We start from the raw sequence: 22,067 nt of genomic DNA on the forward strand, positions 1-22,067 counted from the left end.
CCTACTTGAATACTTCCTTGAAATTTCTATAGGAAAGATGTTTGAAGATATCTAAATGCAATCAAGTAGTTTAGAATTATACATCTATGTGTTTTAAATATTCACTTGCAATAAATTTATACCTACTTGTAAGCGATTAGGATCGTGACAAGTATCCATGTTTGCATATTTAGGTCAAGTTTATTACGGCGTATACAAGCATGACCATAACTTCAAGTTCAGGTTCAAATCTACAATTATAAGACTTTCGATATATAAGGGACATTACTTAATGTCTCGCGTAACAACATTTACTCAAATGCAAACATAATATCAATTCCACAATTCACAGTTCATATCATATTAGTGATTAAGTGGACATCCCACAAACGTTATGCTTACTTTTGTGAATTGGCTCAATACCAAACCAATTAACCAAGTCACCCGTAATTCAAAAAAAGAGAGAAAGAAGATGAAAGGCCATTGTTCATCTTTCCAATAAATATTTTTCCGTCAAATTCGGATTTTTTAAGATTCTCAAGCACGTTTACTTCTTAACTTCACCCCAAAACACCAAATTTTGGAATTTCATCGATTTCACATCACTACATTTTGCAATTCCTTTGAAAATTCAAAATCTAAATTGACGAAGAAAGTTGAATCTCTGATATTTCTTCGCATTTTCTCTCTCCATTTTCTAGGGCTCCTTTTCTTCGAATTTCGGCATTTCACCAATTTTGGTATGTCTTGGTTTTTTAATTTTTAATTTTTATCGTTTAATTTGAGCTTCATTTTAATTCTTTCAGCTCTTTTATAGTTTTGTTTGTTTAAATTATGATTGTTGTGAATTTGTGAAGCTAGTGCAAGTTAATTTCGTTTGTTAATTGATGAAGCTTTGATTTCTGAATTGCTGCTGATGAATTTCCTTTTTATGTTTATGGCTCTTGTGATTTAATGCTATTTACTGATGATTTTTGTGTTATTTGATTGAAATTGTTTGATTATGGTGAATTTGGTTTGAGAGTGAAGTATGGAGCATCATGATTGTTTAAGGTTTTGGAAATGTGATAAATCGAATCATCATTGTGTCATTTGTGTGTATTTGATTCATGTTTACTGAATTTTGAAAGGAATCGTCTATTTCTTTACTAGGAAGAAGTCGTGTTGATCCGTGTTATTGATTATTGTATGTTAGGTGATATTGTAGTGACATCTAGGCAACATGAGTGTGGTGGGATTTGATATTGGAAACGAGAACTGTGTCATTGCGGCCGTGAAGCATAGGGGGATCGATGTGTTGTTGAATGAGGAATCGAAACGTGAGACACCGGCTGTGGTGTCGTTTGGGGAGAAGCAGAGATTGTTTGGTTCTGCAGGGGCTGCTTCTGCAACCATGAATCCGACGTCAACAATCTCTCAGGTTAAGAGATTGATAGGTCGGAGATATGACCATCCCAAGGTTCAGGAGGATTTGAGGATGTTCCCGTTTGAGACTTCTGAGGGTTCTGATGGTGGTATTCTGATTCATTTACAGTACTTGGGTGAACGACATACCTTTACACCTGTGCAAATATTGGGAATGCTTTTCTCACATTTGAAGCAGACAGCCGAGAAATGTTTGGAAGCACCTGTTAAGGATTGTGTGATTGGGATCCCCTCGTACTTCACAAATTTGCAACGGAAGCTTTATCTAGATGCTGCAGCTATTGCAGGTCTTACACCGTTGAGGTTGCTGCATGACTGCACAGCTACCGCCCTTGGTTATGGGGTTTACAAGACAGACTTCTCCAACAAGGGCCCATGCTGCGCTGCCTTTGTGGATATTGGGCACTCTGATACTCAAGTCGCAGTTGTCTCATTTGAATCTGGACATATGAAAGTACTTTCTCATGCTTCCGACAGTAACTTGGGGGCTAGAGACTTTGATGAGGTGCTCTTTCGTCACTTTGCTTCGCAGTTTAAACAACAGTACAATATTGATGTTCATTCTAGCCGCCGAGCTTGCATTCGGCTTCGGGCTGCTTGTGAGAAATTGAAGAAGGTCTTGAGTGCAAACCCTGAAGCACCTTTGAACATTGAGTGCTTGATGGATGAGAAAGATGTGAAGGGTTTTATTACAAGGGATGAATTTGAAAAATTCTCGGCAAATTTGTTGGAGGGAATAGCCGAACCATGTAAAAAGGCTCTGATGGATGCTGGTGTGGCAGCAGAGAAGATACAATCTGTGGAGCTTGTTGGTTCAGGATCTCGAATTCCAGCTATTTCTAGAGTGTTAGCGTCTGTTTTCAGAAGAGAACCAAGCCGGAAATTGAATGCCAGTGAATGCGTTGCTCGTGGTTGTGCGCTGCAATGTGCTATGTTTAGTCCAAATTTCCGTGTTAAAGATTACGAGGTTTGTATCTTTATTGAGTTTAAATTGTTGCTATTTTGGCGCTCATGTTTTAATTCTTATTCAAAAACTAGTAGTTAATTTTTGCTTTTTTTTTTTTAAAAAAAAAATATTGCTTTAAGAAATTTGTTGCTTTTAGTATGTTAACCATTAGTACATTTCATCCATTGGAAGGTGACAGTTTAAAGCTTGTACAGTGTGAGTTATGAAATTTCTGAAAAATACTGGAGAGTGATATCTGTATTTTTGTGGCTGAGCTACAATTGGACTTTTTAAATTTAAATGCCCAAGGTTCAATTACAGACTATAGATCCATAGAGAATCATTACCGCCAGCCACCTTCCTCTTCTTCTTACATTATTGGCAGCTTGAATGAACTGATAAAACACCCTGGTTTATGCATTGTTAGACTAGTTCTGGTTTCAATAGTCATATTTGTATAACCTTTTTAGTAATTACCTGTAGAACAGGAAGGATAATATGTTCAGGCTCGGTCTAATGTCAGTATCTTGCTTTTGTTTTTGTAACTTATCTCCAGTCTTAGTTAGGTACCCTGATTTGGGTCGCCTGGCCAATTTATTGTTTTCTTTGGTAAGTGTGTGGGGTGTGTTGAGGGGGGTAGTTTGTTGAGTTGTTCTTCCTCTCATTCCTAATTACTTACACCTTTGTCTCTAAAACCTGCTGCGAGATACTTTCTCCGTTCCGATAATATTGCAACAATGGGACTTTTGCACTATTCATCACTCTTGTTTGACCATATAATATGATTTATACGTTAAGCAAAATATAGTCATGTGGGTTCTTGTTAAATCAGTCTCATAAAATACTTTTACAATATCAACTTTTTATAATTTTTACTCTTATACAGTTGTAGATATTTAACATATAATTTCATCCTTGTTGCATTATTATTGGGACGGAGGAAGTACTATTTATTGATGTCGCTTTTTTGCCTTTAACTCCAAAACAGCTGTTTAACTAATGATAACCGATATGAAGCACCGGATGCTAGACTCAATCTTATGTAAAATAATCTTGTTTGTCACTCCCTGCTGAAGTGCTGAATTCTGCAAAGATTTTCATATGCTAGACTGAATCTTATGAAAATAGTTCTCAAAGCCAGTATAAGTTTGACGGAGTTATGTGGGACTGTGGGTGAAAGCTGCGAAACCATACGCTTGTAAAAGATTTATTAATTGTGGAAGCCTTTTCAAGCGTATAGTTATCAGACAATTATTTAATAAATACATTCGTAGTTTGCATTTTCCTCTACATAACAAAATAAGAATTCATTAGATAATCAGTGGATAGGGTTCTTCTGCACATTTGGGTGTTATGACAAAACAGTAAGTATTATGCTGGGAATTAAGAGTACCTAAAAGTGTTAACAAGAAAAGAAAAGCAGTACTTACCAAAGATAAAGTACTAGTAGATAAAGATATAATAGAAGTAACTACTCCATGATGTAAGTATGTGGCAATTTAGCAGGTGACCCATGAGGAATGGGGAGAATAATAGTAAACAATAACCGATTCAACGAGGAATCTACCTGAGGGACAGTCTTGAGATGTCAAGGTGTACGTAGCCTTCTCTGGATGCAGAGATGCTGTTTTCTCGAGGACCTAATAAAGTAATGATTCATATGTACTTGAAATCAATATAGTGCAAGAAAAAAGATCATAACAAACAATGCATTTTTTGTAATTATATCTTTCTTTGATGATTTAAAATAGCTCTGCTCTTTTTTCTGAACATGTATATTTTTTTCCAGATACTACTTAATTAGTAATTCGTCAAACAGTGAGAAATCAAGAATGGCACTTTTGAAGTTAGAGTGTTGATTAATTGACCTGTGCCTAAATAATATTATTATTTACACTTTTGTGTTGGGTCAAAGCCCTGTGTGTTTTGTAAGGCTTGGTTATAAGAAGTCTTCTGTATAGGTGCATGGCTGATTGCCTGTTGCATAATAATGGCACTTACGCAGTTGGTTATTCACCTTTTCATGTGTAGGTGGAGGATTCGCTACCCTTTTCCATAGGACTCTGTTTACCTGATGAGGGTCCAATACATGCACTTCCAAATGGTGTATTATTTCCCAAAGGTCATCCAATTCCCAGTGAGAAAGTGTTCAAGTTGCAGAAAAGTAGTAAATTTCAGTTGGAAGCCTTTTATGCTGATGTACACGACTTACCTCTGGGTGTATCTCCTAGAATTAGCGTATTCACGGTACGTGGTTGATTGAAGCCATTTTTTTTTTTTTTTTTTTTTTTCTCTTGCTTGATTTCTATGCGTTTGATGGGGTATAATTCTAATGTCTTTTATGCTGGAAATTTACTAAAAGTACTTATTTTACTCTTTCATCTATAAACTTTACCTAATCTCTATTTTAAAGTCAAACGTCACTACTTTGATCTTATTGTTCCATACGATTTTGTGTTCCTCGCCTTATTTTCACTTAATTTAGGTATAAAATAAGATTAGATAAGTTCAAATTAGATAAGCGCTAAGAGCTTCTTCAATGGCTATAGCTAGAGACTTGCTTGCAATTTTCAAAAATTCTTAGGTATTAGCTCCATTGTAGCTAAAACATGAAACCAGTTTGGGTATCTTACCCAAGCAAATTTGCTTGAGAAAATAATTGCCAAAAGGGAGGATTGATTTGTTGATAAAATTAAATTTTAAAAAGTTAATTAAGAAAGTATGGCTCATTTAAATCACAAGCTAGTAACTAACCATTGGGGTACAAACTAGTTCCAAAGGGGATTAGCTAGCTTGAATTTTTATGTGGCACGACAAGCTAATTTGCTAATTAGCTTGCCATTATATATGTTCTAAGTGCACATAAAGATTGATAAGTTTTGATAAGATAAGACAGTGTCAAAAAGGTCTAATGAGGCCTATAATAAGGTAATGTCAGATTATATAATACAATGTATATGATAAGATAAGATAAGGGATGATAAGTTTAGGTACGATAAGGGCTAATATGTTTAGATAGGATAAGTGAATACTACCTAAAATGTATTTAGTGTGTCCCTTTTTGTTGGTTACACTATATTTTATTCTTAATTTGGATAGGTTTATTGGTTTATCCCATACTAGTTAATGCACGAGTTGATTTTTCATCTAATAAATGGTTGAATTAATTTTGTTTGATGATTTACTCTTTTTTTTTTAAAAAAAAAATTTGAAGCGTGAATGATGATTTACTTACTCGAACCACAATTGGATTTTATTAAAATTAACCAACCTTTCATCTTTTACCCCGTCAAATTTGAATATAGGATTGTGAATGTTATAATGAGAATTTTCTATCCTATCTTTTACCTTATAAAACTGATTTCTAAAATAACTTCAAGTTTTTATTTTTATTTATTTATTTTATTTTATATTTAATTAATTAATTAATTTATATATTTTTATTTTTAAAACCCATAGTTTTTGAGCGGGAAATTTATTTATGAGGCGATGACTCATTGATTAAGTCAAGGTGACTTTAATGGAGAGCAGCTACGAGAGTGTTATGTGATCGAAGTGACTTTAATGGGGAGCAGCTACGAGAGTGTTATGTGATCGAAGCATTCCCTTACATATGAAGGGAAAATTCTACAGGATAGCTATAATACAAGTGTTACTCTATGATACAGAATGTTGGGCTTCTAAGAAGGATCACATTAAAAAGATGAAGTTTACGAAAATGCGCATGTTAAGGTGGATGTGCGGGAACACTCTAAGAGATAGAATTAGAAATGAGGTTATTTGCAAGAAAGTAGGGGTGTGGAGGCATTGCAGACAAACTAAGGGAAAATCGCCGGCATTGATTTGGGCATTTAAGACAGAGACCCGAGGGTGCACCGGTACGAAGAGTGGAAGAGTGAGATCATGGAGGGGTTAAACGAGGGAGAGGAAGACCAAAAGTGACTTGGTTAGAAGGATTTAGGAAGGATATGGAGTATATGGATTTGCATGAGCATAAGACATTTCATAATAAGGGATGGAGGAGGAAAATTTTGTGGAGGACTACACGGAATAATCACTTTTGGTTAATGTAGCCAACCCCACTTATGAGATTAAGGCTTTGATTGATTGATTCACCATTCTTTGAATTGTCAAATAATGGGCTGTCTTGGAATCGTTTGAATTAAGTGAACATTTGACATGTCGTAATTAAATTGAAAAAATATTAACCAATAATTCAATTATCATATCATTCGATTGAAACAATAAACAATTTTTCTTTCAAAAAAGAAAAGAAAAGAAACTGTAAACAATTTAACTCAAATTAAAATGTTGACAATTGAGCAAACCTAACTTTTTAATAAATTCTATGATTCTATCTAAAACTAGTGTGTGATTTAAATTTTAACAAAGCAACTTAAGTAATCCAAACGAATTAATATACACATAAAAAATTAATGATCAAAAAATTACATATTGGAATTTAAACAATAATATTAAAAAAATAAAAAATTTATTAAGTGGGGGAACAAGTGTCCCCCCTTATACACCTCTCCCTCCGCCCCTGTATGTAATGACTTACATGTTAAACTATTATCCCAAGTGAATTTGTATTCAAAAAGATGAATATGGAATGTGTTTAGCCTTCAGAAATTGTCCATGTGTTGTGGCTGAAAATTCTGCAACTACTTTTGGCCTCAACCCTCCTAAAAGGCTATGAAATACCTTATCTACTCCTATCCTTGGCGGATGCATTCATGAACATAATATCTTCAATGAAATAAGCTTTTGAACTGTTTTTGAAAAGACAGCCTATTGACTGAAGAGAAGAAATGACTTCAGGAAAGGGTAGATACACTGATAGTGTATATGATTTATCCTGTTGGCTACCAATTAATTTGTTATTGCAGTAGAATGGATGGATCCTGGGTTTACCTATAACAGCATAACCTATTAGGACTGAGAATATTTTGGCAGTGATCATTGTACATGACTGCCTTATTAAATTCCTTTGCTATTAGGGTAATTGCTTATTTTAGGATTTTTCCTACTGGAATGAAATTGAACTTTCAACCTCTAATATTTCATATTTTTAACAGCACTTGAGTATTATTAATTTATTATGATGGATTTGTGTTACATTTGTGTCATTATGCCGAGTTTTAGATGATAAAAAAGGTTCAATCTTTGAGGAATCATCTAGTCACACAGTAATACCCTGACATCCTTTCTCCAAAAGGTGGCTTCATGGTGTCCGCATGTTTTTTCTTTGCTGTGTATGATAAAAATAGCCAATTCTCCGTGAATTACATAAATGTCCTCATTATTTATATGCAAATTCATTCTTCCCATATAGGCCACCTATAAAGGTCATCTTATATCACATAATTTACAAAATTTTCCCTCCTGTTATCATAGCATGTCTTATGCAAGACCTCTCTTGCAAAGATTTCCATCTTTAGTTGTGGAACTATGATAGATTTTTGGGTAAAGGAAATCTTCGGAAAGATTTTGTAGTTTGCTGTGAGTATTCTGAATTAATTACTGAAGAAAGATCACTCGAATTATGGCCTTAGATATAATAAAGTTGTTTAAAAGTAATTTTGCTTTGGATGTGTTCTATTACTGATTCTGGTTCTTGTTGTTCATCGAGGAGCTCACATTGGAACTATCCTCTTTGTACACCCACTCTCATCTGTTTATATGGCGCTGTATCGGAGTTGGTGAAGATTGGAAAATCAGTATATCTTATATTGGATATCATCTGTGTGATATCTGACATTTTTCAGAGTTCATTCTTGAATTTATTTATAAAACTATCACAAGGGTAAAGTATTAGGTATGGAGTACCTGGAAATCATGAAAATTTATTTTGAGATACATATAAGGGAGGAGGGGATCATGGTTGGTGAGTAAAGGAGATGAATTCTTGGTTCATGTAGCTGACCCCAAATTTTTGGGATTAAGGCTTTGATTGATTGATATAAGGGGAGGGATGGGTGTTGAGTTGTTGACTCTGTTGAGTGGCCCATGCAGCAAGGAGAATGTTCTGGCTCTAGTGGATTTTCTGTTCTACTTTCCCTGATTTAGCATGTCTCAATATTCTGAGCTCTGAATCATATACTGTCTTATTGCTGCTGCCTTGAAATTTCTTATGGTGAAGGGAAAAATCTTAGCCGTGAAGCAAAGGATCAGAAAGTCCTTTACAAAGTGTAACATGGGATATGTTGTATTGTTCATTTGAGTGGTCAAGTGGAAGTTGAGGAATGAGACTTTTTCGTTGTGATGTAGTAAACATTGATTTGATGAGTCATCACTCATGAGTAATGAATTTCTTACCGACTATTGTAGGGAGTATATTATAGAACTACATCTCTAGTAAACTTGCATTGCTCTCCAGTGCTGGAATAAATTCTGCTTTTCTCAAAGTCAAAATATGAAATGCTTTGCATTAGTTCGCCCATGCTTTGTTTTTCTGCTGTTGCTATTTTTTTAATTTGTTTTTTTGGGAAGAGGGGAAGGGGGGGGGGGGGGGGGTTTGAATGCCAACTCACCAAAGTAGGGCATGGTATAAAAGTCAGGGATAAGTGAAGAGAGCAGTGAGAGTTTTATCATGACAGATGTCCATGTTGCCTTGGCTAGGAATTTCTGGCTGGCAGTGGTGAGAATTAAAAACTTCTAGTTATCCAAACTCACCTTTGGCACAATGCTGGAGGAAGTGAGTAATGGCTGCCTGTAAATGTAGTGATTTTTCTAATCGTTGAAGTTGGCTCCTTTTATGCAACTTAATGTAAAATTAGATCTATCCTTATTATTTATTGAGAGGTGTGTGTGTGGGTGGGGGGGGGGGGGATAAGAGGCTGGGGGAGCTTGTTTTAGAATATTATCCAAAGTAAACGGAATGAAAAGTTTCTTTTCCATGTATAGTCTTTTTTTTTCTTTATATTTACTGATTATATTATTTAAAAATTTTACTGTTTGGGTGTAGGACATTACCAACATCTAGTTTGTTTTTTTTTTTTTTTTTTTTTTTTTTTTTGTTATACTGTTTATTTAATCATATATTGTGTGCTTATAGTAAAATATTCGTCTAAATATTTGAATGATCAACTGAGGATGTTTTGGCTGTGGTTAATTTGTTTGATGCTTAATTTGATGAAATTTGCCCTTTGTTCTTCTTTGCAGATTGGGCCTTTTCCCATGGCCAGTGAAAATGCTCATATAAAGGTTAAAGCTCATCTAACTCTCCATGGGACTGTTAAGTTATCATCAGCCACTGTGAGTAATTTACTTTAACTTAAACATTACAATGAGAAGCGATTCCTTCCTGCTCATAGGCTGTGAGGGGAGGGGGGAGGATAGAGATAGGAGAGGTGGGATCAACCCTCTCTCCCCCTGATACTCTGGAGGGTTTTATGTTCACTTATCATGGACTTATAGTCTTATATCATTGTATCAGCTTGTAGGGGCTTATGTGGAAGAATCAGTTTTGAGGAGTGCAGACAAGTCCTCAGAAAGGATGGAAGCTGAATATGATTATGGATCTCATGACACAGAAGATAATGCCGAAGATAAATATTCTGCACCCAAGCCAGTGCCTGCATATTATGTGAGTTGACATTTGCACCAAATTTTTGATCATGATATACAGCAGCTTTATTGTTATGACCTCAATCTCATAACAATTTCATGTGTGACTTTGGAAGCTTGTTATTTTACAGTAATATATTGTAGTTTGTATTGAATTTAAATGTGAATTGGTCTTATAAGGTGCTTTTTTAAGTATTTAATGTAGTTGTATAAAATAATTGTTACTACCTCCTTTGCTAAAGTGTTCTCAAACCTGTATGTCATTTACTCCAAAGTTTTAACCACTCCTTAATTTTTCTTGGTTGCCCTTCCTTTTCTCACTTTACTCACTTTTTTTCAAACTTTTTCAAATGATTATTCTTGGTTGTTCTTCTTTTCTCACTTTACTCACTCTACTCACTTTTTCATGATATATAGCGACTTTAGAAACTTGTTATTTTACAGTAGTATATTGTAGTTTATGTCACTTACTCCGAAGTCTTATTCTTGGTTCTCTTTTTAAACTCTCTTAATTTATCTTGGATGCTCGTCCTTTTCTCACTTTTTTTCAACTTTTTCAAATGATTATCTTGTTGTGTCCTTTTCTTTATATCGTACGTTCCTTATGACGATTCATGTTACCGGACCCCAAATCATTTTGGGACTAAGGCTTTGTTGTTGTTGCTGTACCTCCTTAAAGTTCTTTATGCTTTCTGTTTTAGTTTGCACCCTTTTGTTATATTTGTCAAGCTTTTTCACTACCTATCTGTCTTGCCCTACAATGTTTACATCCTTCCACATACTCTTACTTTATCCATCCTATTTTTACACCCACTTACCACATTAACTCTCTCTCACCAATTGCCTTAATTTGTGTGCAAAATTACTGTTATGAACTTTTGGGAACTGGGGTGGTACAAAGTTTAAAATTTGACCACACAGTCGCATGTGCCTTTTTTTCCCGGGATGGTATGAGTATTTATTATGGCACAGGGTTTCGTCTCTTATAAGATTATTAAGTATTCCTAATGTCCCACTATGAATGTCATAGTTTATAGTATTTGGGCAAACTTGCACATTTTATTTTTCAAGCTATATGGAATTGGAGAATTTGAAAATATACACAATCTTCACTGTTCTTGACTTGTTAGGCTTAGGCTGCTCACATCTTGACCTATAATGATATTTGCGGTAACATTTATAGCCGGCGTGAAGATATTTCAAAATTTCTACTGGACTTGTATCTCTTCCAATAATAACAATAAAAATAATTATATATATATATATAAAAAAAAAATAAAAAGAAAAGAAAAGTTTTCCTGTAGAGAGGAATTATTGATGCTAACATCACAGTTTGTCCGTTTGCAGAGTCACAACAGAAAGGGTAAAGCCGTGACTCGGCTACCTGTACCTATAGTCGAGGATGTTTGTGGACACTTAAGTGAGGCAGAGCTTATCAAAGCTAGGGAGAAGGAAGCCGAACTGACCAACCAAGATTGTAAGGTTGAACAAGCTAAAGAGAAGAAAAACACCCTGGAGTCTTATGTATATGAAACCCGCAATAAGGTAAGGGTTTATTTTTTTCCCCCTTCATCCAGTCGTATTGTGGGTGTAGCATCATGTATCATCCTTTACATCTAAATATCATCTGTTTGTGGTTATCCGAGCAAGCAGTGGCGTATTCAAGAATTTTATGTAGGACATCACAATTATAACTAGTTTATCTTGTAAACCCTTGCAAAGCAAAGGTTAAAATTTAGTATAATATAAAAATTCATTTTATATGACATTATAAATGGCACGTATGCTCCTATTAATATTACATGAACTTTGGTATTAGTGTTGGACATGGGTACGTGCCCAAGTGTCCAACTCAGCTTTCCATGATTTTAGCCCAAAATGAAATGTCGGAGTTTCCATACCTATGTTAGAGTGTCGAGGATCTAGGATCTAACACGGGCCATGAATACATGTGGAGTCCTGTCATATTGTAGATGTCATGGGGAATCTGTTTACTTTTTAGAATGGGTAAGGATTTATTAAAGGGTTAGCTCACTGAGATACTGATTTAAAGTGGTATGGAACTTCTTATCTATCTCCTTTTGATTTAGGGATTCTCAAAAAGTAAAAGCACCTACCAAGTTTTGTGTTGTTTTCTTAATTTCAACTTTTAGGTCCCAGAAACTTGGTCAAATACTATCTTAGTCACAAATAATAGGAAGGAAACACTATCTTCTATCATGTATTATATTTTTCATGAGCTTAACTAAAACTTTGGTTGTTGAGATGTAAAGAAAAGCCATATGATTTCCATCATAGAATGAGTTGCTGGATTAAGCGAAGGGTGAAAAATAGTAAGGGGCGTTTGGTATAGTAATTTTAGATGTAGGAAACGGATTCAATTAAGTGTTTCCATTTCTAGTTGGTTGGTATGGGTTAAAAGTAACAAACACCGTTTTCAGAGGGTAACAAAATCCCCCAATTTGTTACCTTTGACAAACTAGTGGAAACAAAATACGTTTCCTTAATCATTCACAATCTACTAAAATTGTTTCCATTCCACTAGAATACCAAAAGTATAGTAAAGGTAACGTTTATCATTACCCTTTCCCCTACTTATTTGAATCCTTTCCATTTCATTAACGATGTTTATACCAAACACCTCCTGTTATGGGGGACCTAGTGAGTCAGTGGTTGATGAGTTTCAGTTTTGGTTGGAGTATGTAGCAATGCGATTTATATATAGCAGTCAAAAATTTGAATACTAAGGCTGTAAAGAGAGACTGAGAGAGAAATAGTTTGCCCCTCGTGCGTGACTTTTTCGATGTAATTTGGTTAGAGGTTTGGGGGTTGGATTTTTCTGAAGTTCATATGTAAATGTAACCTTATCGCACTATCCTATGAGCTAAACGACAGCAATATTCTTCTTTATGTTTAATGTTTGTTTTAAAAAAAATTGTTATGGATTTCATTATTATCCTTTTCTGTTCTTCAATTTTGTTACTACATAGCACTGTGTCACTATTGCTACTTTTATGTAGCCATCTTCTTAGTTATCCTATTCTATTATGCTATGTTTGGATAACAAATTAGAAGGGAAATGGAAGGGAGGGAAATAGGAGGAAGGGGAAGGAAGGGAAAGTGGAGGAAATGATGAGCTCCATTTTCCCTCCAAATCTCTCCAATTTTGAAGGGATGGTCTTTATCAAAGGAGGAGGGAAAATGGATCCCTCCCTCCCCCTCCCCTTCCCTCCCCCAACATATTATCCAAACAAGGAACTTTGTCTCCCTCCCTTTCCCTTCCCTTCCTTTCCTTCCATTTTTTGTTATCCAAACATAGCCTTAATCTATCAATACAGTCTAATTTATTTTTAGGGCTATGAAAATTTTACAAGGGACGTAGGGTATGGAATTTTACCTGTCAACTTTTATCTGGGCTTGCTGGATTTGTCATGGTATTTTTGGCCCTTGTTTTGTTCAGATGAAACATGAAAGTCCAGCCGGTGACTAGGTGGTCTTTCTTTTTACTTTTTTAGGTAACAGGGTCGGGGTGTGCTGGTATGGGGAGGGTGCTAGTCTATTCACTGTATGAATTGGGCTTTATTAGCTGGTCGTAATCTTCCTGGTGCTTTTGTCTTGTGCATGGAAGGATCCAAGAGAACATATGTAACTTGAGTTTCTTCTATTTATTGCTGGGTACTATCTGGTGTAATGGACTGTTGTATTTTCACTACCCTTGTTAATGTTAGTCTATTACATCTGGTCTCTCACTGCTTGGTCCTTTTTGCACTTTTTCTATAAACTTCTTGATGTTGCTCATTTCTTTTCTCCTTTCTTTTACCCTGTCAGCAAGACAATAATTAAGTTCCATATTTGCATAGATTTTGAATACGCACAAGGATTTTACTGCTGAGTCAGAAAAAGAACAAATCTGCAAGGATTTGCAGCAGACAGAGGACTGGCTTTATGAGGAGGGAGATGATGAATCTGCTCATGTTTATGCTAAGAGGCTGCAGGATCTTAAACAGGTTATTAATAGATCAGTTTTGAATTTAACATTATACACATCATGGTTATGCACTGAACTCTTTTTGATAATTTTAGATGGTGGATCCAATTGAAATTCGATGCAAGGAAGAAGAGGCCCGACCTCAAGCAGTGAGGAATTTACTTCAATTAATAAAGGAGTGCAGGACAGCTGCTATACCAGCTAGTGATAGAGAAGCTGTATGGTCCTACTTGAATTTGATTAATATTAGGGATAAGCAATGATCTCTTGCTATTTTTCTTCTGATATACAAAGTATAAGAATATTTTTTTTCATTTGTAGGTACTAGAGAAATGCAGTGAATTAGAACAATGGCTCGAAGAGAATATTCAGAAGCAGACTTCACAGCCTAGAAACGTTGATCCAGTGATATGGTCAAGTGATATTGAAGAATCAACAAAAACCCTTCGAGAGTAATGTGCTTGTAGCCTTATCTCTTATATTTCTCTTTATTTTATTTGTAAGTGCAACACTTTTAACGGCATGTAGAAGTGCCTTTCAGGTGTTGCTTATCAACTCACTCCTGGCTGTCTAGCTACAGAATGCAGACTTTTACCAATTGTTCCTGGTTGGAAGTATTCTTATTATATTAGCTTATTGGTGATTCTCGAATGCTTGACAGGATGTATTTTAAGCCAGCAAACTCAAAGGGTTCTCATGATAAGCCAGCAGATAACATGTACTCTGATCACAGGAGCAAAGGAGATGACATGGAAGTAGATTGACGCAATCTAAGACCAAACATTGTGGCATTATTACAAATCATTCTGGTGAGCAACAATGTTTTTTGTACCTAGATTTTTGCAACATTTTGGGATTAAAAAGTTGCCCTATATGGCCTACACAGTAGATTTGAATTGTCATTATTTTTGTGTCTCAAACACCTCCCCACCACCTGCCCCCTCCCCCGAAAATAGACAAACAAGAAAATGAAGGGTTAGAGTTGAAGAATAGCTTGAGTTACCCTGCGATGTTACAAACATGTAAACATCTGTGCTATGCTTTAGACGAGTCGGCGACATTCACACACCTATTGAATCTTTTGACTTTCTTAGCGATGCCTTCTGAATGTAAACTGACTATTATTCCGTATATGCAATAAATTGTGTTTTATTTCTTTGTGTAGAAGTTTGTTTTCCAAATGTATGCGTATACGTTTGTGTTACAACCACTTCGTTTTATTCTCAATTGGTATTATAGTTTTTGTAATGTACTGATAACTTTATTTTAGAGTTCTGTTGATCTTGATTTTGCTTCTGATCTCGACTGTTTGAGATGATTAGAGTTGCTATTTTGCCATTGAATTTGTAAAATCTTGCAAATTACGCCAACAGGCCAACTAATTATACACTTCAAAATTGTCTTTCAGTAATAATATTTCTTAAACTTCATGATGTCTATCAGAAAGTGCAAAACGAAGTAGAAATCTTTAGTGTTTTAGCTCTTATGTTCTGCTTTGTCAAGGAAAATGATTTGGCGAAGTTGCTTCATTATTTTTCATATCATCCTTGGCACATGCACCATTTTTTCTATTACACTAATAAAGTAATTTATCTTTGCATAACTTAAATAATTAACTATTTAATTCGTTGTCCAAGTGAAAATTATTAAAACTTAATTTTATTAAAATTAATTCAATACTCTAACATTTTATCAAATAGTTTCCAAATGAAATTATACATATATACTAATTCAAAAATATTTTGTATGGCAACACATATTTTTTTATATATGGTAAAAAGAAGAGTTGTCTAAAGTTCACCCGACCCGAAATACCGACTCAAACCCGATTATTAATCGACCCATCTGAACCCGAAAACATGGTGATTCAAACCCGACCTGATCCAACCTGAAACCTACCCTAGACCTGAGTTGACCCGAATATGTGAGACCTGAACCCGAATATGACTGACCCGGAGATGACCTGACTAGTATGTAACTCGTAAATTATTGACCTGAACCGAACCCGACTTGAACTCAAATTGACCCAAACCCGTTTTAACCTGTCAAAACCCGAATTTAACCCGACTTGTTACTAACCTGACTTGAATTCAACCCGACCCGTTCTTAACCCGACCCGAATTTAACCCAACCTGTTACAAACCCGACCCGAAATCAACCCGACTTGTTATTGACCTGACCCAAATTCAACCCGACTTGTTATTGACCCGACCCGAATTTTACCAGATCTATTACTAACCCGACCCAAAAATTCAACCTGATCTGTTACTAACCTGACTCGAAATCAACACGACTTGTTATTGACCCGTCCTAAATTCAACCCAAATTGTTCGTGACCGATTTCAAATCACCTTTAATGCAATTTAGACCACTTTATTATTGTTTATCAAAGCATTTTGTCTAGGGAGACCAAGTCGGTCCAGCCAGCAAAAGAAAGGAGCATCATCCTCAAATTTAAGAGTTAAATATAGTATATATTTGTTGTATGGTCAAAGGAGATAATTATCTAACTAAATTATAAACTATAGTTCCCTAGTATATTGCCATATATATTATAGTCAAAGGAAATAATTAGCTTGATAAAAATGATAAATATCTATTTATAGTTAGTTGAACCCAAATATGACCTGATTTGGAAATGACTCGACCTGATTGTAATCTGCAAATTATTGACTTGACCATAACCCGACTTGGAAATGACCCAACCTGATTATAACCCACAAATTATTGACTTGAACCGAACCCGACTTGAACCCGAGAATGACCCGACTTGAAAATGACCCGATTTGATTATCACCCGCAAATTATTGACTTGAACCGAACCCGACTTAAACCCAAGAATGATCCGACCTGATTCTAACCCGCAATTTATAGACTTGAACCGAACCCGACTCAAACCCGAGAATTACTCTAACCCGTTTTAACCTGTGAAAACTTGAAATAAATCCGACCTATTGTTCACCCGACCCGAATGTAACCCGACCTGTTATTAACCCGACTATAACCCGACCCAAACCCGATAAGAAGTATGACCCGACATGACCCCACTCGAGCATGACCCAATCCAAACCCGACCCGCATAGGTTATGGAATTAATCCGAATTGACCTGATCCGAGTTAACCCGACCTAAACCCGACCAGTTTACTCAAAAAGAGTGGATAATTAGCCTTCAATTTTGGAATTTTTTTAACTTTTTTTCACCAAGAAATAAAAATTGCCTAAATGTTTACCATGGTTCCTAATACCCTCCGATAGTCCAATTGGCTGAGTGGAACGAAACCATCCAATTTGCCTTTAAACGACCAATTTATTGGTTAACAATTTGCACCGATTTTATTAAATCAAGCTTACCACGAACATTTATGACATCATATAATAATCTAATATGGATCAAAACGGCATTATATGATCCCGAGAAGTATCCCCTCAAATCTCAATACTTTTCGACACCGGGACCCGAAATATTCGAAATTTCTCAAAAAGCGTGGATATATTTAACTTCAATTTTGGATTTTTTTGACTTTGTTACGCCCGGTCATTAAAACTGCCTAAATTTTACCATGGACCCAAATACCCTTCGGGAGTCCAATTGGCTGGGTGAAACCATCCAATTTGCCTTTAAACGACCAATTTACCGGTTTATTACAAGTTACACCGATTTCATTAAATCAAGCCTACCACAAACATTTATGACAACAAATAATGATCTTATATGGTTCCAAACGACATTATATGACCCTAAGATGCATCCCTTAAAATTTCAAGACTTTTCGACACCAGGCTCCGAAGACTCCAAAAATTCTCAAAAAGCGTGGATAGCCTTCAATTTTTGAATTTTTTTATTTTTTTCCCCCAAAATTAAAAATTGCCGAAATTTTTACCACGGTCTCTAATACCCTCCGGAAGTCCAATTGGATGGGTTGCCTTTAAACGGCCAATTTACCGGTTTACAGCTTGCGCCGATTTCATTAACTCAAGTCTACCACAAACATTTATGAAAACAAATAATGATCATCTATGGTTCTAAACGACATTATATGACCCCGAGATGTATCCCCTAAAATATAAAGACTTTTCGACACCGAGCCCTGAAATCTCTAAAATTTCTCAAAAATCGTGGATATTAGCCTTCAATTTAGGAATTTTTTTACTTTTCTTCGCCCGAAAATAAAAATTGCCAAAATGTTTACCATGGTCCCTAATACCCTCCGAGAGTCCAATTGGGAGGGTGGAACCATCCTATTTGCCTTTAAACGACCAATTTACCGGTTTACAACTTGCACTGATTAAATTAACTCAAGCCTACTACGAACATTTATGACAACATATAATGATCATATATGGTTCCAAACGGCATTATATGACCCCGAGATGTATCCCCTAAAATCTCAAAACTTTTCAACACCGTGCCTCGAAACATCCCAAATTTCTCAAAAAGCGTGGATTTCAATTTTGGAATTTTTTTAAATTTTTTTCACCAGGAAATAAAAATTGCCGAAATATTTACCATGGTCCCCTAATACCCTCCGTGAGTCCAATTGTGTGGGTGAAACCATCTTATTTGCCTTCAAACGACCAACTTAATAGTTTATAATTTCCACCGATTTCATTAAATAAAGCCTACCATGAACATTTATAATAACAAATAATGATCATATATGGTTCTAAAAGGCATTATATGACCCCAAGATATATCTCCTAGAATTTCAAGAATTTTCGACACCGGGCCCCGAAACCTACAAAATTTCTCAAAAAGTGTGGATATTAGCCTTCAATTTTGGAATTTTTTTACTTTTTTTCACCCGAAAATAAAAATTGCCGAAATATTTACCATGGTCCCTAATACATTCCGGGAGTCCAATTGGGTGTGTGGAACCATCCAATTTGTTGTTAAACGACCAATTTACCGGTTTACAACTTGCACCGATTTCATTAATTCAAGCCTACCACGAACATTTATGACAACATATAATGATCATATATGGTTCAAAACGACATTATATGACTCTGAGATATATCCCTTAAAATCTCAAGCTTTTTCGACACCGGGCCCCGAAACTTCCAAAATTTCTCAAAAAACGTGGATATTAGCCTTCAATTATGGATTTTTTTTAATTTTTTCCCCCGTAAATAAAAATTACCGAAATGTTTACCATGGTCCCTAATATGATCTGGGAGTCAAGTTGGCCCGATCCACTCTTACTGACCCAAACCCGACTCGTTTACCCGAATTGACAGCTCTACCCAAAACCTCCAAAATTTCTCAAAAAGCGTTGATATTAGCCTTCAATTTTGGAATTTTTTGACTTTTTTTCACCCGGAAATAAAAATTGCTGAAATGTTTAACATGGTCCTTAATACCTTCTGGGAGTAAAATTGGGTGGGTAGAACCATCCAATTTTCCTCTAAACGATCAATTTACCGATTTACAACTTGCACCGATTTCAGTAATTCAAGCCTACCACGAACATTTATGATAATATATAATGATTATATATTGTTCCAAACGACATTATATGACTCCGAGATGTATCCCCTAAAATCTCAAGCCTTTTTGATACCGGGCCCCGAAACTTCCAAAATTTCTCAAAAAGCATGGATATTAGCCTTCAATTTTGGAATTTTTTGACTTTTTTTTGCCCAGAAATATAAATTGCCGAAATGTTTACCATGGTCCCTAATACCCACTAGGAGTCAAATTGGGTGGGTGGAACCATCCAATTTGCCTTTAAACAACCAATTTACCGATTTACAACATGCACCGATTTTATAAATTTAAGCCTACCACGAACATTTACGACAACATATAATGATCATATATGGTTCCAAACGGCATTATATGATATTCCAAGATGTATCTACTAAAATCTCAATCCATTTCGACACCAGGCCCCAAAACCTCAAAATTTTCTCAAAAAACGTGGATATTAGCCATCAATTTTCGAATTTTTTGATTTTTTTCGTCCGAAAATTAATATTGCCGAAATGTTTACCATGCTCCCTAATACCCTATAAGAGTCCAATAGGCTGGGTGGAACCATTCAATTTGCCTTCAAACGTTCAGTTTACCGCTTTACAACTTGCACCGATTTCATCAACTCTAGCCTACCACGAACATTTATGAAAACATATAAGGATCATTTATGGTTCCAAACGGGATTTTATGACCCCATGATGTATCCTCTAAAATCTCATTTCTATTCAACACCGAGCCCCGAAACCTTCAAAAGTTCTAAAAAAGCATGGATATTAGCCTTCAATTTTAGAATTTTTTTTACTTTTTTCGCACGGAAATAAAAATGCTGAAATGTTTACCATGGTCCCTAATACCCCCCGTGAGTCCAATTGGGTGGATGGACACATCTAATTTGCCTTTAAACGATCAATTTACTGGTTTACAACTTGCACCGATTTCATTAATTCAAGCCTACCGCGAACATTTATGACAACAAATAATGACCATATATGGTTCCAAACGACATTATATGATCCCGAGATGTATTCTCTAGAATTTTAAAACTTTTAGACACCGGGCCCCAAATACTCCAAATTTCTCAAAAAGCGTGGATATTCGCCTTCAATTTTTGAATTTTTTGACTTTTTTTCCTTGGAAATAAAAATTGCCGAAATGTTTGCCATGATCCATAATAACCTTCCAGAGTCCATATAGGTAAGTGGAACCATCCAATTTGCCTTTGAACAACCAAATTACCGATTTACAACTTGCACCGATATCATTAATTCAAGTCTACCCCGAACATTTATGACAACATATAATGATCATATATGGTTCCAAACGAAATTATATGAATCCGAGATGTATTCTTTAAAATTTCAAGCCTTTTCGATATTGGGCCCCGCAACCTAAAAAATTTCTTAAAAAGCGTGGATATTAGCCTTCAATTTTGAAATTTTTTGAATTTTTTTCACCCGGAAATAAAAATACCCGAAATGTTTACCATGGATCCTAATACCCCCCGAGAGTCCAATTGGGTGGGTGGAACCATCCAATTTGCCTTTAAACGACAATTTTACCAGTTTTCAACTTGCACCAATTTCATTAACTCAAGCCTACCACGAACATTTATGACAACATATAATGATCATTTATGGTTCCAAACGACATTATATGACCCCGAGATGTATCCCCTAAATTCTCATTCCTTTTAGACACCACCCCCGAAACTTTCGAAATTTCTCAAAAAACATGGTTTGAGCCGCACCCGTCACAGGAGAGTGCAAGTCCATCACCTTACAAAACCATATGTGATGCGGTTCCAAGGCATCAATATTGTTATTATAATTATTTTTATTGTTATTTTTAGTTTATTATTAGATGACCGAATTTATTAGGATATTTTTGTTAGTTTAATTCGGTTAGTATAAGATAAGCTTAACTTTAAAGATCATATTTGCAAAATATTATCTTTACAAGTTAGAGTTAGTTTCCTAGTTAGATTAGAATTTGTTTTACCGATTTTTAGGCTAATTATTTAGCTTATAAATACGTGATGGTGTTCAACGAAAAGTATGATTGATTGATTTAAATTTATAAAGTTTTACGTAAGCTTGTGCTTGTGTATTCTTGGCCTAGTTTAGGTTTTAAGCTCGTGTTGCTTAGCGTTTCTTGACCGAGACTCAAGATTCCAAACCTTTCAACTGCGATTGAAGGTTATATCCATCAAAATTCATATCAATATGGCAATGAGGGGAGTAACACCTTAACCTTATATTGTGGTGGTAACTCTTGAATTCTTTCAATGTGTGATTTCATTACCACTACACTCCCCCTTTAGTGTTTTAGTGTAGGATAAACAAATGTCCCATGTGGGTTGTTCTTAGGCTCAACAATACCCTTCACATGTGAGCTGTCCATAATTTTTGGCCCAATATACTTTATCCATCAAGGCCCTAATCGTGAGATCGTGCCTGGCTATGATACCATGTTAACGGACCATCTTAACCAAAAGCTTAAGTTGATAGTTGAGGCCCATAAATATCTTTAATTATATATTAGCCTTCAATTTTAGAATTTTTTTACTTTTTTTCGCCCGAAAATAAAAATTCCCGAAATGTTTACCATGGTCCCTAATACCATTTGGGAGACTAATTGGGTGGGTGGAACCATCCTATATGCCTTTAAACGGCCAAATTACCGG

General features: G+C 35.5%; 1 protein-coding gene across 2 annotated transcripts; it reads left to right on the forward strand.

The window, feature by feature from the left end:
• Positions 1-321: 321 nt before the first annotated feature.
• Positions 322-15,150, forward strand: LOC145636424 (heat shock 70 kDa protein 16-like). Of its 2 annotated transcripts, none has more exons than XM_081687985.1 (10): positions 322-719; positions 1,175-2,371; positions 4,382-4,597; positions 9,515-9,607; positions 9,789-9,938; positions 11,267-11,464; positions 13,780-13,926; positions 14,003-14,125; positions 14,229-14,359; positions 14,569-15,150. In XM_081687985.1, the coding sequence occupies exons 2-10, from the start codon at positions 1,202-1,204 to the stop codon at positions 14,669-14,671; spliced, it is 2,331 nt and encodes a 776-aa protein (XP_081544111.1). In that variant the 5' UTR covers positions 322-719; positions 1,175-1,201; the 3' UTR covers positions 14,672-15,150. The 2 variants fall into 2 exon arrangements, with proteins under 2 accessions (XP_081544111.1, XP_081544112.1); XM_081687986.1 differs by having other exon boundaries at positions 1,187-2,371.
• Positions 15,151-22,067: the final 6,917 nt, after the last annotated feature.

The sequence above is a fragment of the Chenopodium album genome, chromosome 6, assembly GCF_948465745.1.
Source record: "Chenopodium album chromosome 6, dcCheAlbu1.1, whole genome shotgun sequence".
Classification (NCBI taxonomy): domain Eukaryota; kingdom Viridiplantae; phylum Streptophyta; class Magnoliopsida; order Caryophyllales; family Amaranthaceae; genus Chenopodium; species Chenopodium album.